This window comes from Bubalus bubalis, chromosome 11 (genome assembly GCF_019923935.1).
Source record: "Bubalus bubalis isolate 160015118507 breed Murrah chromosome 11, NDDB_SH_1, whole genome shotgun sequence".
In the NCBI taxonomy this organism is placed as follows: Eukaryota; Metazoa; Chordata; class Mammalia; order Artiodactyla; family Bovidae; genus Bubalus; species Bubalus bubalis.
Window position 1 is genome coordinate 59,467,747 of NC_059167.1, and position 17,778 is coordinate 59,485,524.

The window sequence follows — 17,778 nt, forward strand, 5'->3', positions numbered from 1 at the left end:
TGGATCTCAGTGAGGAGGAAAAGGACAGATCTGATTGTCTAGGCTTAATGGCTTTTGTGAAACCATCAGTTAAAGCATAAGACACAATTTGTTTCCAATGACAATCACTCCAGCTCCTAGAGTATAATTATTTCACCTTACGGAGAGGAGATTCCTCTTCTTCAATGTTGCCATTTTATGGAGAGCCTCCAGCTTCTCAATTCAATTTCAGTATGCCCCAAATTCCCATCTTTCTGGGATGAGTTTTTCTGATTAATGGATAGCATGAGGCCCCAAATCTAATTTTTCATGCATGTGTTCTAGGTTCAGCTTAAGTGCCTCTTTACTTTGACTTTCAAATTAAATCATTTTGGATTGAATGACGCTTAATTCACAACTTGAGACACAGCTCTAGGCAAAGTTCTGATAGCCTAAAGGCTTTTTTTTTTTTTTTTTTTTTTGTTCCCGGCCTTTGATGCTTGTGTCTCTATGTGGAGACTGTGTGAAGGGGTTCTCTCTTAGCAACAGCAGAGCAGCACAGTGAACCTGTGCATTCTCAACAGGGCCATGAGAATTGGTTCAGCGGGCAAGCAGATCTTACTTTTTTATATACATGGGCTTCCCAGGTGGCGTGAGTGGTAAAGAATCCACCTGCCAATGCAGGAGACTTTTTATATAAAGCAGGAGACATAAGAGACGTGGGTTTGATCCTTGGGTGGGAAGATCCCCTGAAGGAGGGCCTGGCAAGCAACTCCATTATTCTTGCCTGGAGAATCCAGAATCCCGTGGACAGAGGAGCCTGAAGGGCTATGATCCATAGGGTCACAAAGAGTCAGACATGACTAAAGCGACTGAGCAGGGCACAACACACCTATACATACAGCTCATAAGCAGATAAACAGTATATCTGTGGCATTAAAATTGTATGTGAGGAGGGGTCACTAAGAGGAAAAATGTGTTAAAAGGCTTCGGGGGTAGGGAATGATAATTTTAAACAGATTAAGAAATACTGGTTTAACCATACAAACAGGGAGCTTCTAGAAGGAGGATGGGCAAATTAAACCCCATGTTTTCTTTTTCCACAGAACTGAGGGAGGGATCACAAAGGGGGCCACGATTGGGGTCCTCCTCGACTTCAATAGAAAAACCTTGACGTTTTTTATCAACGACGAACAGCAAGGTCCCATTGCGTTTGAGAACGTGGAGGGCCTGTTCTTCCCGGCAGTCAGCCTGAACAGGAACGTGCAGGTGAGCGGCTGCTCCATTTGTGAGGCTGCCCGCGGGGTGGTGAGCTTAGTCCCCCACCTTGGAGGGCCCAGACCAAGACGCGGAGGAGAGGGGATTGCGGGACAGGTCGGACGTGACAAGGGAGATAATTCCAGACCAGCATAAGCCCCTTCGTTATATTTAGACACAGTTTGGTGAACAGCAGCGGGGGAAACTGGGATTCTCTTGTGGCAGGCTAATGACTGTCCTCCTGAGCCCTAGATTCCTCTCTAGTGGAAAGGAAACTCTTGAACCCGCTGGCCTGAAAGCGAATGAAATGACTGCAGCAAAGCCCCAGGAGTGCCTGAGAAGTGAAAGTGTGAGCCTGAGGTGCTAACAGGATGCTTAGAAATCTGGAGCTTCTCCACTGCAGTCTTATCACTTCTGTTAGGGAGAGAAAACATTGTCCCTGCCTGCAAGTTAGTAATGGTTCTTTGTAAATATAAACAACAGGGTTTTCTTATTTGTTCATCCAATAAATGTCTACTGAGTACCTTTCATATGTCAGGCACTACTGAAGTATTGTAAGTATTGTTGTTTATCAGTGAAAACACAAAAATGAAAATCTTGCCCTCTTAGAGCTTGCATTCGAGTTACAAGAGAAACAGTAAATAATACACAATTGCTGTGTTAATTATATAGTATATTAGAAGGCAGTATTGGAAAAGACCCTGATGCTGGGAGTGATTGAGGGCAAAAGGGAAGGGGGCGACAGAGGATGAGATGGTTGGATGGCATCACTGACTCAGTAGACATGAGTTTGAGCAAACTCAGGGAGTTAATGAAGGACAGGGAAGCCTGGCGTGCTGCAGTTCATGGGGTCGCAAAGAGGCAGACGCAACTTAGCGACTAAACAACAACAACAGCAAGGCAATATGCAGTGGAAAGAAGACAAGGAAAGGGTAGGGGACCAAGAGTGCCAGGGTAAAGAGGGCAGTGGCAGTCTTAAGCAGGGTGGTCAGCATAGGTGGGCCTTATTGCAGTCACAGGTAAGCTGAGCCTTGAAGGAAGTGAGGGAGTGAGCTGGGTAAGGCTTTCCAGGCAGAGGGAACAGCCAGGGCAAAGAAGGGCCAGCAAACCACAGCTGGGGCAGATGGGGGGCGTGGGAGAACAGATCAGGGCATGCGAGAGCATGCCCTACCAGCCACTGCTGAGATGGGAGCGCTCACTTCCGTCTTGAGCTGGAACTTGACATTGGCTGTGAACTTTACTCAGCAAATGGCTGCCGAAAAATAGATAGGGCCTAAGTATCAACACAGTGCTCATGATTTTTGTTGTATACAGAACTACCATCTTGGGAGCTATTTTAAAAAGCCATCGTTGTTTATAAGTATGTGCCGTAGAAGTGATTGCAACCCAGTGACCTCTGCCCTTCTCTCTTGCTGCAACTTGATGGGTTTTTCTGGAAGGCTGAAATCTAATCCATCAAGAGTTTGGCTCTACGTTGGACCAAAGAAAGCCATAGCTTTCCCTAGAAGTGTGTTTTGGAAGACACTCATTCAAAGTTTTCTGCTTTTTTAGCTGTTTCCCTTGCAAAGACTATTGTACTCAATGATCTTTAGAGGTTTCTGGGATGTTATGAGTATCTTCAGAGAAAGACTCTTAGACTGGGGAAGACAGGGACAAGGTGGAGAGAGATGACAGACAGCACTGCAAGAAATGGTTCTGGCCTGATTGGTGCAGCCATCCACTGAGGTCTGAGGTTAGATAGAAATCAGTGAAATAGTTTAAGTGCCCATGTCTCCTCATTCTTGGCAATCATCTAGGCCATCCCAAAGTGAAAGGCTTATCCTAATTGAAATAACTAGGGGACAAATAATAGGGGAAGGGTTGTCTGCTCATCTGTTCTCTATCCATGGATATGGCAGTGACCATTGCAATGCGGCCAAAAGGGTTTGCCACCTGCAAATCAATGCCTCATTCTTCAGTCATAAGGAACACAATCTCCCCAGAATTCTTTGAAGAGGCAGGTGGATTCGAATCATATTATCAAGTGTCTCCAGGATCAGGGAGCCCAGCATGGTGGCCAGGTTCTTAGCACAGGCTGAATTCTGCTGGAGATCTCTGAGATGTCTACTCGAACAGATGTTACAGAAAAGTGAACAGATCCCTTTCTGAGTTAGGAACAAGCCCACTTGTTCCTAAGTGGGGAGAGGGTGCAGTGTGTTGGGTTGGGGGGGGGGCTCCTAAAGTGCCTCCAGGACTCACAGTCTCTTCCCCTAGGTCACGCTTCACACAGGACTCCAAGTCCCCGACTTCTACTCCAGCAGAGCATCAATAGCCTAAGAATGTGCCGTGGAGGCGCCAGCTGCCTGTTCTTACCTCCCGCCTGAGAGTGACCGCAAGGAGCTCAGCCAGACCTGGAGGGAGAGAGAGGAGGAGAAACGCTGGTCCTCATACCCACAGCGCCTCCACGCACACCCTTCCCCCCAGCCTCTCTACTGCTGTAAAGCCTGCTTTCTCTTCCATAGTCAGCAGTTCTAACCAACAGAGGACCTAGACAGCCCACCATGTCACTTTGTTTCCAAACCCAGATTTTGCTTTTATTTACATTAATTTTTATGTAGGTGAGTTATCTTTTGTTTTTCTTCTGATTATGTCATTGGTGAGTTATGAACTGGCACTGCCAAGAGAAAATTCTCCTAATAACTTTTTTCTTAAGCTCTCTGTCAAAGAGGTAGGTGGTAGGAAGAGGTAGGGAAGAATGAGCTGAACTTGGAGCTTGCCATTTAGAATGTTCTTGAGTGTTCTTGCCCTGTGACCTCTCATGCAGTGTTACCTCTGCATAGCTAGTCTTTTCAGCAATGAAAAGTTTACTATCCATTGAAGCACAAAAATGATAGCTACACAACTGCATAGAGGTTCATAGCAGCGTAGGCTCAAAGGACATCTGGGTCCTTAGGACGGGTCAGAAACCCTGGTCACTGATTGAAACTGGAAAGTCTCTAAACATAGGCAGGCCAGGGGATGTCATGATTTGGTTCATTTATTTATCACAAGTTTTTAATTGAGAACCTATTATGGACCAGACACTGTTCTAGATGCTGGAGACACAATAGTGAATACACAGGTGTAGTCTCTGCCCTCCTGGAGCTTATATTGTCCTAGGAGAACAAACCAAAAATAAAATTATTGCAAACTGTTACTAGTACTAGAAAGGAAATAAAAAGGGCCAAAGATGCTCATTGGCAAAGATCTTTCAGATCCCCCAGAATGATGCTAGAAATCCATACAGTCTGGCCATAGCACCAGAAACATACCAACTCAATGCCTTTCCAACTGTGCTATTTTAATTATGGTACCTGCTGCCATTCATCACAAAACCCTTCTTTAGTAGAAATGATGTCAGCTTTCGTATTTGTTAATGCTGCAGTGATACTAAGCCTTAAAAACCTAATGTGAAAAAAAAAAAGTAACAACCAGAAGGAGGAGTTCTCATTCTCTGTAATGGGGGATCTTAAGTTGCAGCTCACAGCATTCCATTCTCAGGATTAATGCTCTTGTCTCCGTTTAGACTCACTTTCTGTGCCTGTCACAGGTGAACTGTCCATTCACTCAGCTGCCATTCACAACCCACCTTTCTGGACTAGTTCAAATAATGTTTGGAAGGAAAATGAAATTGTAGGTCACTGCTCTGCTCTTAACAGAGAGAATAGCAAAATAGCAGAATAATAAACGTATTACTTCCATGTAGAGATAGACCTATATAAGCTTCCTTTCAGATTCTTTTGTTTGACATGAAGTTTTAGAAAATGTTGGACCTTGAAAGAAGTTCTGATTAGTTGTCTAAATATTTGCCAGGGGGTCAAGAAATTCACCATGAAAAAAAGAAAAAAGTAACAAAAGGAAAGCAGTAGGATGGGAAAGCTAGCAAATTAAAGTTTTGGGCAACAAGTAATATATGTAAATAGCTAATAGTTTACTTTTGTGCTTTATTTAGATTATTTCTATCTGCTGTGGTGTTTTTCTAATTAAGTGTACCTAATTTATTGAATGGGTGCTATCCTGTTTGCGTCCACCTTGGTTTTTCTTGGCTACAGAACCACTCTGTTGCAGGCCAACACTAATTTGATATTTGATTTACTCTCCAATGAGACTTGATGGCTGGGCCGCTGTAGACTCATAGTTACTCTTGTTCTTTATTAAATCCATCCTGCTAATTAGATTTCTAGTGACTGGTAACACGTAGTTTACACAGAATTGCAATTATAGAGCATATAGCTCCTGTACTAGAAAAAAAATGGATATTTCTGGTGTACCAATAAATGATTTTTATGAGAGAACATTTTATGTCTCTTTAGAATATCACAGTTTTTTTGCCTATTTGGGATGACAGTTCACCTTTGTCAGAGCAATATTTCTTCAGCAAAGTGTCATTGGAAGGTCCGCCAGGACTGGGGAAAGCATATGTACTTCATCCCATCTCCTCAGGAGCCTGGCATTGTCTCCTGGTGGTACTGACCTCCTCAGCCTTAACTTCATATAACATATTAATAGTTGATGCCGTTAAGGGTATGCCTCCAAACACTGGGGACTTACTTTAACAAACTTGCTCCTAGAAGAGCCGCAAACTTGTCCTGCAAGATAGAGTGTCACTGACTTTTTCTAACTTGGTTCCTTCACCATTTCTTAGAGTGGCTAAGCAATACGATTGTTTTTAAATAATTACAACATTGTTCATCTCCCTTGTTTATTAGCCTTTTGAAATGAACTGCCTTGGGTTTATATTAAAAGAAAAACATGATCTAAAAACATATTGAAAGCATGGCTTAAATCCATTTCACCTGCCTTCACTAATCTAGATTGTTGTTCTAAGACTTGCAAATCTTCCAAGCAGTGAGCAGCCTAAACTGCAATATGTTTGTGGCAGTCATTTTCCAGGAGCTTGGCATCAGCTGTGTCGAGTTGGAACTGAGCTTATTAAGACTGGATGGGACCACCGACCAACCCCTCAACTGGGCATGCGCAGGCAGGTGTCCCCCTTGGTGACCTTTTGACAACAGAGGGCTGAAATTCATTACACCTGGGCAGAATGACCGTTATCACACCTTTTGGCAATCACCTTTCCCCCCTACACCCCTCCATGTGCCCCATACCCTCCACGTGCCCCTCCCCGTGCCCCTCAAGCCCTATGCCTCAGCCCAGCCTCCTTCCTTATCCCCTAAATATCCCAAGCCCCTTGCCTTCAGTTGGGAGACGGGTTTAAGATTTGTTTCCCTGTTTGCTTTGCCCAAAGCCTCAGCATTTTGGTTCACTGTGCTTCAGGCAAGATGAACCTGGTTTCATAACAATCCGGTCCAGATTATAATCTCTGAGTGTAACCTCTGACAGTTGTTGGAGCTTCTGCTCTGTATCCATCCAGGTTTCTGCTCTCTTCTTTCCTCACTCTCTACCCTGTTACTTTGTTTTTGTTCCTCTATTGGCCCTATCTTCTGGTTTTCTGCCTTTCTCTCCTCTAACTACTGGGATGCTTTAGCCATGTTTTAATTTTTCCCTGGTGCTAAGGTTAATAGAACTTCTGATCCCCTGCCTATTTCCTCATAGGAGTGATTAAGTGATTTGCAAGAAATTACCCTATTTTCTGGAAATGAGATCCTCTTTTTCTGTCTCTACTGTGTGTGCCTATCTTTTGCCCATCTACTTAACTCACTGATGAGAAAGAAGGGCTTTTCTACTGAGTCATAATCTGATTATGAATCAAAGAAACTATAGTAATTAAAGAAGGGCTTGGATCACACTACCTTATAATTTATATGAATATGCTGAAGATATCTGCATATATTCTTCAAATATAGGAGCCAGCTACTTCCACTGAGACTGGTGGTTAGGGAACCTGGGGCACTGAGACTGGTGGTTAGGGAACCTGGGGTCTGACATGCTACATCACATATAACTGAGGCTACCTAAATCGTGTCTTTCTGAGGAACCAGCTTTTTGGATACACGCAGAATTTGGAGTATCAAAACAGAGTGAACACTGGAAGTTCCTAATTACACATGCAGAAACATCAGCCTGGTCCTTTGAACTAATAGCTCTGTTCTGCTACAGATGTGCTAAGAAAAGCTACAGGTACAGAATCAGATACCACAGAATTAGATAGTGCTAATGGTTGCATAGCCTTATAAACATATTAAAAATCACTGAGTTGTACACTCTAGAGGGGTGAGAGGCCATGTTGGACATGACCAGGACTCTCCTTACAGCCTCCCTCACTACCTAACAGCCCAGGTTCCTATCTCCCCAAACCTGTCCTCTGGAATAAAGCCCAGCGCAGAAGCGGAGGGTCATCGAGGACTGAGAAGCCAAACTCCTGGCCTGACTTTTTCTTCCTCTTCCCATATTCCCTTAGTCAGTGGAAGGGCTTTGGTTTGCTTCCCCTTGCTATGAGGTGAAGATTGCCTGTACATGTTGCTCTTGGACCTCCTACCATGGACTTTAACCAGCTCCCTTCCTGAGGACCACAGTGCTGGGGAGAGTAGAAAACCTGGCTGCCACTAAGGCAACAATTCCAAGTAGCTCTCACATAGCCCCCGTGGGTATGAATCTTGCCCACGTTGCTTTTTACCTTCTCCCACCAGGTAGAAATAAGCATTTACGGTGAAATATGAAAGGGTTAATGTTTTGGTTGGTGTTCTTGCCCTTCCCCCCCCCAATATTTTTTTATAAAATTCTCTAAGTAATGAGGATAAATTAGAATTTCATTAGCAAGCATGGCTGAATAATGTTCAACTTCAATTACCTATTAACAACTTACAAACTGCCTTTTGATATATGGCCACAATTTTTAATGTGTATGATGAAGGAAACCATAAAGCTAAAGAAACCACCGTGATGAGAGAAACTTCATGAAGATATAAACCAGTGCGTTGTTCTCCACCTTGGCTTAAATTCTCCAGTAAGAACAATATGTCCAGGGACTTCCCTGGTGGTCCAGTGGCTAAGATTCCGTAAGGGGGGAGGGTTCGGTCTCTGGTCAGGGAACTAGATCCCACATGCCACAGCTAAGAGTTTACACGCTGCAACTAAAGATCCTGCCTGCCACAACTAAGACCAAGGACAGCCAAATAAACAAACAGCATGTCCAACTATGCGTCTATGTATGTTCTGAACAAAGAAAGGAGCACGAACGAGGCAAACTATGTAAGAGTGCTATGTGCAATAGAGATGAAAGACATGTTAAATAGAATTATTAAGTTACCTCTACCCTCTGCACCGTCAGACTACCTGAGAGTGGTCAGGCATAGTGACTGAAAGCACAGCATCTGGCAGTTACTGTCTGAATTCTGGCCCTTGGTCCTGGTTCCCAGGTGTGCCAGCTGCGTGCCCTGGAGCAAACTGAAAACTCACCCACAGTTTCCATGTCTCTAAAGTGGAAATAGAAACATTGTTTTGAGAGTTAAAGCAAAAATTTAAGGTAAAACACTCCAAACTGTGCGTGTCCCCTGTTGCGTGTTATGAAGGTCTTTTCATGTGGAGTGTTATGAAGAACACTTTTCTACTCAAGTGTCACATATTCTGTGGTGATGTCAGTTCTGTCTCTTCTGTAAGATTCTGAGCATCAACAATGATTCTTAACATCATCTTCTTGGGAGACAGTGTGTACAAAATGTCTTTGTCAAATTCTACTGCAAAAATGAATGGAAGTTATGTAAAATAGATGACCAGTGCAAGTTCGATGCATGAAGCAGGGCACTCAAAGGCAGTGCTCTGGGATTACCCAGAGGGATGGAGAGGGGTTCAGGATGGGGGGGCACATGTGCACCCGTGGCTGATTCATGTTGATGTATGGCAAAAACCACCACAATATTGTAAAGTAATTATCCTCCAATTAAAATAAATTAAGTGAAAAAAAATTAATGGAAGAATATATGCAAGGAAATTCTGAGAAAAAGTTCACTTATATGACACCATTAAAATCTATTTCAAAGCCACAATAATCAAAATGGTATATAGTTTGACTTAATCAGCTACAGGATAACTCAGACTTCAATGAATGTTGAACAAAGAATTACAAAGGAGGAAGTGAAAATTACTCCAAAATGTTGAAAATATTATTTGAAAATAGGTTAGCCATTTGAAAACTATATTTTAAATCATGTCACAGCTCAGATATTAAGGAGTTAAACATTCAGTAGTTAAAACTTTATTTTTTTTTTAATTTTTAAACTTTACATAATTGTATTAGTTTTGCCAAATATCAAAATGACCAGAACAAAAAGCAAATATTCATTTGATCTTTCTCAGGGAGGCTTAAGTCACTGTAAATTAGTTTATGCAATGCTGTGGTTGTTCAGTCATGTCCAACTCTTTGTGACCCCATGGACTGCAGCATGGAAGGCTTTCCTGTCCTTCACTATCTCCCGGAGTTTGCTCAAATTCATGTCCATTGAGTTGATGATGTTATCTAACCATCTCATCCTCTGCTGCCCTCTTCTCCTTTTGCCTTCAATCTTTACCGGCATCAGGGTCTTTTCCCATGAGTCGGCTGTTTGCATCAAGTGACCAAAGTGTTAGAGTTTCAACATCAGCATCAGTCCTTACAATGAATATTCAGAGTTGATTTCCTTTAGGATTGACTGGTTTAACTTTCTTTCAGTCCAAGGGACTCTCAAGAGTCTTCCCCAGCACCATAATTTGAAGGCATCAATTCTTCGGTGCTCAACCTTCTTTATGGTCCAGCTCTCACATCCATACATGACTACTGAAAAAAACCATTGCTTTGACTATATGGACTCGTGACGTCTTTACTTTTTAATATGCTGTCTAGGTTTGTCATAGCTTTCCTTTCAAGGAGCAAGCAAGTTTGTGCAATAGGTTTATCAATTTTCTAAACCTCCTCTCCAACCAGTATTTTACATTATAAACCCTTCTATGTTATCCCTGCCTATATACTGTAGCCATCTGTTTTCTTCTTTAATTAACTGGGCCCATTTTTATCCTGTCTAAACCCACTTCTAGTACTATAGATTTATTGAATGTATTGATTTATTGTTATGCTGCCATTTAACAAACTACTTTTAAGGAAAAATTGAGGTATTAAATATGAACTACTCTGTACTCTGGACTGTATTTTCAAGCTAATAGTTGTTTCTAATGAGAAAATCATCTGAAGTAAATGAGGATCCTAAATGTTCTTTCTGTAAAGACTGATTTTTACATGTGATCTGTGAGAGGACTACTCCACTCAATATATTTTGCTAATTGCCTGTGGTAAGTGTGACTGTCAGATGTAAAGAAATAAGCCTCCAATCTTATCATTTGCCAAGCTTAAAATAATAAGTAGGTGAAGGTTAATTGCAGCTTCTCAGGAGGTTGGTTTCATAGTTAACAATACATGAGCTTTGCAGAATAGGGAAACTATCTGCTAAGCACTTAGACCTGCTATGCCTGCAGGGAAAAAAAAAAGTATCTATCAGAAAGAAATCAGTCAGTCTTACATGAAGAACAGAATCATGGCTGCCAAGGGGGAAAAGGGGAGGGAGAGAGGTGGACTGGGAGTTTGAGGTTAGTAGATGAAAAGTATTACATTTAGAATGGATAAACAACAAGGTCTTACTGTATAAAACGGGAAACTATACCCAGTCTCCTGGGATAAACCGTAATGGAAAAGAACGTATACACGTGTATAACTGAGTCTCTTTGCCGTGTAGGAGAAATTAGCACAATGTTGTAAATCAACGATAATTCAGGTTTTTTTTAATGGGACTTTTTTAAAACAAGGAAATCAGTTAATCTTAAAAACTTCTTAGGATCAGCCAAAACTCCACACAAGACTGTTAAATTCCATGTCTTCACGATTTCAACTAGGACCAAGAATCAAAACATTAGCATAATTATGTTCACTGTGTGTAAGTTAACTGTCCTTCATCCAAGCTGAGGGGACACTTTTCCTTGATGTTAAGAGAACCTGAGGATCTGCCCTTCATTGCTTGGGGAGACAGAATCCCAGTGGATCGGATGAAGTTGTGAGGGCTAGTTCAGGGGCAGTCAGAATGCCACCTCAGGGGTCTAATGGGAACAAGAGAGAACAGGATACAGGGCACACTCAGCGACGAGGAGAGTCAGCTGCAATTCACAGGGGCTTTTCTTTTTCTTTAGATGTCTCAGATGTTAGGCTTCATCCTCAATCCCCTTCTCAAGTCTTTGGCAGTAACTAAAGGAAATTCAACCACTGGGGCACATTCGTAGTAGGAACTTTCAAAGATGCTATAAAGGATAACAAAAGAACATAGAACCTTCCAAGTGGGTCTGACTCACTATGATATTTTTCATGGTCTGAATCTTCTCAGGGCAAGACTAATAATAACAATAATAATAATTTCTATTTTCTTATTTCTCAGATGCAAGGGTTGTTTTGTTTCCCACACATTAACATCTCTTCAATGAAGATACAGCTTACATGTGTCAAAAGAAACTCACCAGCCACTGGTAAAGTGGTGATTCTCAATCTTCACCGCACATTGACATCATCCAGAGGACTTTAAAAATACTGATAACAGGCTACTAATTTACCTGGTTAGAGATGCAGCCTGAGTGCATGCATTCAGGCTAAGTCATTTCAGTTATGTCTGACTCTTTGCAACCCCATGGACTATAGCCCACCAAGCTCCTCTGTCCATGGGATTCTCCAGGCAAGAATACTGGAGTGGATTGGCATGCCCTCCTCCAGGGGATCTTCCTGACCCAGGGATCAAATCCACCTCTCTCCCATCTCCTGCACTGGCAGGGAGTTTCTTTACCACTAACACCACCTGGGAAGCCCGCAGCCTGAGAATGTGGGCTTTTTTTAAGTTCCCCAGGTGATTCTAACATGCTGCCAAGGTTGAGAATGCAGGAAAGGAAAGAGTGGGTGGCATGTACTGAGAGACAGTTTTTATTGCCTGGACGTATTCCCTGATAGCTCAGTTGGTAAAGAATCTGCCTGCAATGCAGGAGACCCCGGTTCAGTTCCTGGGCTGGGAAGATCCCCTGGAGAAGGGAAAGGCTACCCACTCCAGTATTCCACACTGGAGAATTCCATGGACAATGTAGTTTATGGGGTCGCAAAGAGTCAGACATGACTGAGCGACTTGCACTTTCCCTTGGAAAATTAATAAGATGTGTGGGTGAGAGTCCATCAGCTCATCAGTTGTTACTTCTGTGGAGTTATTTGCATTGATAACTGGTAGATTTAAATTTCCATCATAATTGTCACTTAAAAGATCTTTTAAAAGATTCCACTACAAGGTAACATAGAAAAGAAAATATATAACAATTGCACACTGGATACTGTGATTAAAAGCAATAAAAATTGCCAAGTTCTGAGAGAAAAATCACAGATTTTCAATGTTAGGACCAGTTGATGTGCTAAGAACTATCATTCAGATATCCAAATATGTCACAAGCTTCCAGCTACCTTCCAAAAACTCTTTCAGATCAGATCAGTTGCTCAGTCGTGTCCGACTCTTTGCGACCCCATGAATCGCAGCACGCCAGGCCTCCCTGTCCATCACCAAATCCCGGAGTTCACTCAGACTCACGTCCATCGAGTCAGTGATGCCATCCAGCCATCTGATCCTCTGTCGTCCACTTCTCCTCTTGCCCCCAATCCCTCCCAGCATCAGAGTCTTTTCCAATGAGTCAACTCTTCGCATGAGGTGGCCAAAGTACTGGAGTTTCAGCTTTAGCATCATTCCTTCCAAAGAAATCCCAGGGCTGATCTCCTTCAGAATGGACTGGTTGGATCTCCTTGCAGTCCAAGGGACTTTCAAGAGTCTTCTCCAACACCACAGTTCAAAAGCATCAATTCTTCGGCGCTCAGCCTTCTTCACAGTCCAACTGTCACATCCATACATGACCACAGGAAAAACCATAGCCTTGACTAGACGAACCTTTGTTGACAAAGTAATGTCTCTGCTTTTCAATATGCTATCTAGGTTGGTCATAACTTTCCTTCCAAGGAGTAAGCGTCTTTTAATTTCATGGCTGCAGTCACCATCTGTAGTGATTTTGGAGCCCAGAAAAATAAAGTCTGACACTATTTCCACTGTTTCCCCATCTATTTCCCATAAAGTGGTGGGACCAGATGCCATGATCTTCGTTTTCTGAATGTTGAGCTTTAAGCCAACTTTTTCACTCTCCACTTTCATCAAGAGACTTTTGAGTTCCTCTTCACTTTCTGCCATAAGGGTGGTGTCATCTGCATATCTGAGGTTATTGATATTTCTCCCGGCAATCTTGATTCCAGCTTGTGTTTCTTCTAGTCCAGCGTTTCTCATGATGTACCCTGCATATAAGTTAAATAAACAGGGTGACAATATACAGCCTTGATGAACTCCTTTTCCTATTGGGAACCAGTCTGTTGTTCCATGTCCAGTTCTAACTGTTGCTTCCTGACCTGCATGCAAATTTCTCAACAGGCAGGTCAGGTGTTCTGGTATTCCCACCTCTTTCAGAATTTTCCACAGTTGATTGTGATCCACACAGTCAAAGGCTTTGGCATAGTCAATAAAGCAGAAATAGATGTTTTTCTGGAACCCTCTTGCTTTTTGCATGATCCAGCGGATGTTGGCAATTTGATCTCTGGTTCCTCTGCTTTTTCTAAAACCAGCTTGAATATCAGGAAGTTCACGGTTCACATATTGCTAAAGCCTGGCTTGGAGAATTTTGAGCATTACTAGCGTGTGAGATGAGTGCAATTGTGCGGTAGTTTGAGCATTCTTTGGCATTGCCTTTCTTTGGGATTGGAATGAAAACTGACCTTTTCCAGTCCTGTGGCCACTGCTGAGTTTTCCAAATTTGCTGGCATATTGAGTGCAGCACTTTCACAGCATCATCTTTCAGGATTTGGAATAGCTCAACTGGAATTCCATCACCTCCACTAGCTTTGTTCATAGTGATGCTTTCTAAGGCCCACTTGACTTCACATTCCAGGATGTCTGGCTGTAGGTCAGTGATCACACCATCATGATTATCTGGGTCGTGAAGATCTTTTTTGTACAGTTCTTCTGTACAAAACTCTTTTAAAAAACTCTTTAGTTATGTGTAATTCAATTACTGACAATACAAACAAAATAACCAAGAGGGAAATGCAAAACAAACAAAATCCCACAGAACCCACAGTATTCTTTGATATGTGTTTAAATAATTCTGCAGGACTTCGCTGGTGTTCAGTGGATGAGTCTGCCTGCCAATGCAGGGGTCACGGAGGATCCCTCATGCCTCGGAACAGCTAAGTCCATGAGCCACAGCTACTGAGCCCAAGTGCTGCAACTACTGAAGCCCACTTGCCTTAGAGCCTGTGCTCTGCAATAAGAGAAGCCACTCAATGAGAAGCCTGCACACCACAACGAGAGCAGCTCCTGCTGGCCGCAGTTAGGGAAAGCCTGCAAGCAGCAGCAAAGACCCAGCACAGTCAATACATAAATAAATAATTTAAAAACAAATAAATAATTCTGCAGCATCACAAAGATGCTCACAAGGTCTAGATCATCAGCAGGGGTGACTGACTCTTACACATACACGTAAGGCCAAGGGCCATACTTGAGAGTGTGAGAGCCACTTTAGACCCCATCTGTGACTGTCATTCTGAAGAAGAAAGTATTCATGTATTTCTTAATATAAATATGTGCTGTCATAAATTAGATTTTTTAAATGTTGTATTTGGTTTTGGTTTTCTCCAAAAGAACTAATATTAAGTCAGTGGTAAATTTTACAATCTACAACAAAAGCGTCTTACAACTGAGAAATACTCTAATAATATAGTAGCTATGTACTGAATCTTATTATTTTCCACGCAATGCCCAAAGGCTTTAAGTGAATCATCTTGCTTAATCTTCGTTTTACTTACATATTTTTATTTTCACCATTTTAGAAATGAGACATTGATGCACAAAGGGGTTAAGTAACTTGCCTAAGGCCACACAGCAGGCCAGGATTTGAACCCAGATGGTCTAACTCCAAGTCTCATGCTCTTAACCATTTGGTTATAGGCCACTGTGATTTCTGCACAGAGGGTGTACCCCATGCAACACATTCAATAAGTATTTAATGAGCACCTATTAAGTGCTATAAACACTGTTATAGTAACTAGAGATGCTAGCAAATAAAATAGTCAAGGTCTCAACCTTCTTAGAACTGATATTCTAACAGAGAAAAGCATATAATAAGTAAATAAAACTCAAGATAATTTTAAACAGTAAAGACTATACCAAAAATTGAACAGGCTAGTGGAGATAGAAGGTTTGGGGTAGTCACCACTGACCTCTCTGAGGAAGTGAGATTTGAGCAAGTAGAGCATGGGGGTGGGGAGGGAGCCAGGGGTAAGAGCTCTGGGGCAGGACCTGATCAGCAATGGCCTCCAAGGCCCAGGACTGCACAAACACTCCTTCCACATTTCATGTTTTAGTCTCTACTTGAGATTTGATTCCAGATAGACAGTGTCTGATTTGACTTTGTTCCAGCGTCTGCCTCTTAACTGATGCCATGACTAGGACCCCAACCACTAAATCCAATTTGAGTGCTGTTTGCAGAAAGGTGAGGATGGGTGCAGCCAACAAGAAAAGCAAAAGTGAAAAGTGAAAGTGAAGTCGCTCAGTCGTGTCTGACTCTGCAACCCCGTGGACTGTAGTCCACCAGGTTCCTCCGTCCATGGGATTCTCCAGGCAGGAATACTGGAGTGGGTTGCCATTTCCTTCTCCAGGGGAATCTTTCTGACCCAGGGATCGAACCCAGGTCTCCCTCATTACAGGCAGATGCTTTAACCTCTGAGCCACCAGGGAAGCCCCAAAAAAGCAAAAGGGTAGGTTATATTTATGTCCTGTTTTGAATGAATGAATGCTGCTTATGGCTGTGCCTTTAATTTCTGGGATGTGGTGGGGGGCAGGTAGTTGTTTTGGGGTGTGTGTGTGTGTGTGTCTGTGTGTCTTTGTGTTTATAAAAGCAGTCTTTAAGAAATGGTAGAAAGCAAGGAAGCTCATTTCTAATCCCAGCAGAAAATAAACAGTGAAGGGGGATGTTATCTTCAGTATTGACTTTATAGCTCAGGATACTAAACACTCACAAATTTATTTAGCTCAGAAAACAACAGAACTTCCATAACTCTGTCGAAACTGGGGCCACAGCCAATTTTACCTAATAAAAATTTCCAAGCAATGAACACAGAAATTGCTGCCTCTAAGCTACTCAAAACAGAGCTGGGAATTTTTTTCTCATGGCATAAAGAGCCACACTGTTGATTTTTTTTTTAATTATTCTTTGGGCCTTGCTGATCTGAAAATCTGTCTCAACATGGGCTGTAGAGTCACAAAAACCAGTTTCTCAACCCAGAGCAACTACTTATTTGATATGAGCTCAGATAAGCTAATTAGTCTCAATCAGCGTAAGTTTGTCATAGACTGAAGATAATAATGCCTATACCATAGGGTTATTGTAAGGGCTATTGTGAGTTAGAAAATACGTTGTGTGCCTAATACAGCACCTCTTTAGGATTCTTCTTGATTAAGCTCTGTTGATCCTTGCCATGGAGAATGCTCCACATACAATTAGGTTTTGGCTTTAAATAACTTTAAAAGATTTATGTACCTTGAATATATTATAGTTCATGCCAACAGTTCTTAAGACAAATAATAGTAACCATTGTTACTGTGGCTTTAGTGTTCACAGTGTCCCAGGAACTATCCTAAGCGCTTCCTATTTATTTACTTATTGTTGATAGCTCAGCTGGCAAAGAATCCGCCTGCAATGCAGGTGGCCCCGGTTCAATCCCTGGGTCAGGAAGATCCAGTGGAGAAGGGATAGGCTAACCACTCCAGTATACCTGGGCTTCCCTGGTGGCTCAGCTGGCAAAGAATCTGCCTGCAATGCGGGAGACCTGGGTTCGATCCCTGGGTTGCGAAGATACCCTGGAGAAGGGGAAGGGCTATCCACTCCAGTGTTCTGGTCTGGAGAATTCCATGGACTATTATATTCCATGGGGTCCACACAGAGTTGGACATGACTGAACGACTTTCACTTCACTTAATCTACACAGGACGTCCCAGGTGGCGCTAGTGGTAAAGAACCTGCCAATGCAGGAGATGCAGGAGACGCAGGTTCAATCCCTGGGTCGGGAAGATCCCTTGGAGGAGGGCATGCAACCCACTCTTGATTCATGCCTGGAGAAGCCCATAGACAGAGGAGCCTGGCAGTCTACAGTCCATAAGATCGCAAAAAGTCAGACATGACTGAACCAACTTAGCATGCACACACAAGCATGCAAAGTGTTAGTCGCTCAGCAATGTCTGACTCCTTGCAACCCCACGGACTGTAGCCTGCCAGGCTTCTCTGTCCATGGGATTCTTCAGGCAAGAATACTGGAGTGGGTTGCCATTCCCTTCTCCAGGGGATCTTCCTGACAAAGTTTCTGTAATTTGCCCAAGGTCACACAGCTGGTGGTGACTGAGCTGGGAGTTGAACCCCTATGTGTTAGCTCTGGGGCATTCACTCCTAACCATTCTGCTTTACTTAACAAAGAAGCACTAATCTACACATTACCTCCTCCAGGGGCTGCTCAAC

General features: G+C 42.7%; 1 protein-coding gene across 9 annotated transcripts in view; it reads left to right on the plus strand.

Moving 5' to 3' along the window:
• TRIM9 (tripartite motif containing 9) overlaps positions 1 to 5,667 on the plus strand; it is a 116,479-nt gene extending 110,812 nt beyond the window's left edge. For all 9 annotated transcript variants that reach the window (XM_025295778.3, XM_025295776.3, XM_044925125.2 and 6 more), the window contains 2 exons: positions 1,065 to 1,227; positions 3,469 to 5,667. In XM_025295778.3, the coding sequence (XP_025151563.1) occupies positions 1,065 to 1,227; positions 3,469 to 3,531 (226 nt within the window). In that variant the 3' untranslated portion in view covers positions 3,532 to 5,667. The remainder of the gene's footprint in view (positions 1 to 1,064; positions 1,228 to 3,468) is intronic.
• The last annotated feature ends 12,111 nt before the right edge of the window (positions 5,668 to 17,778 follow it).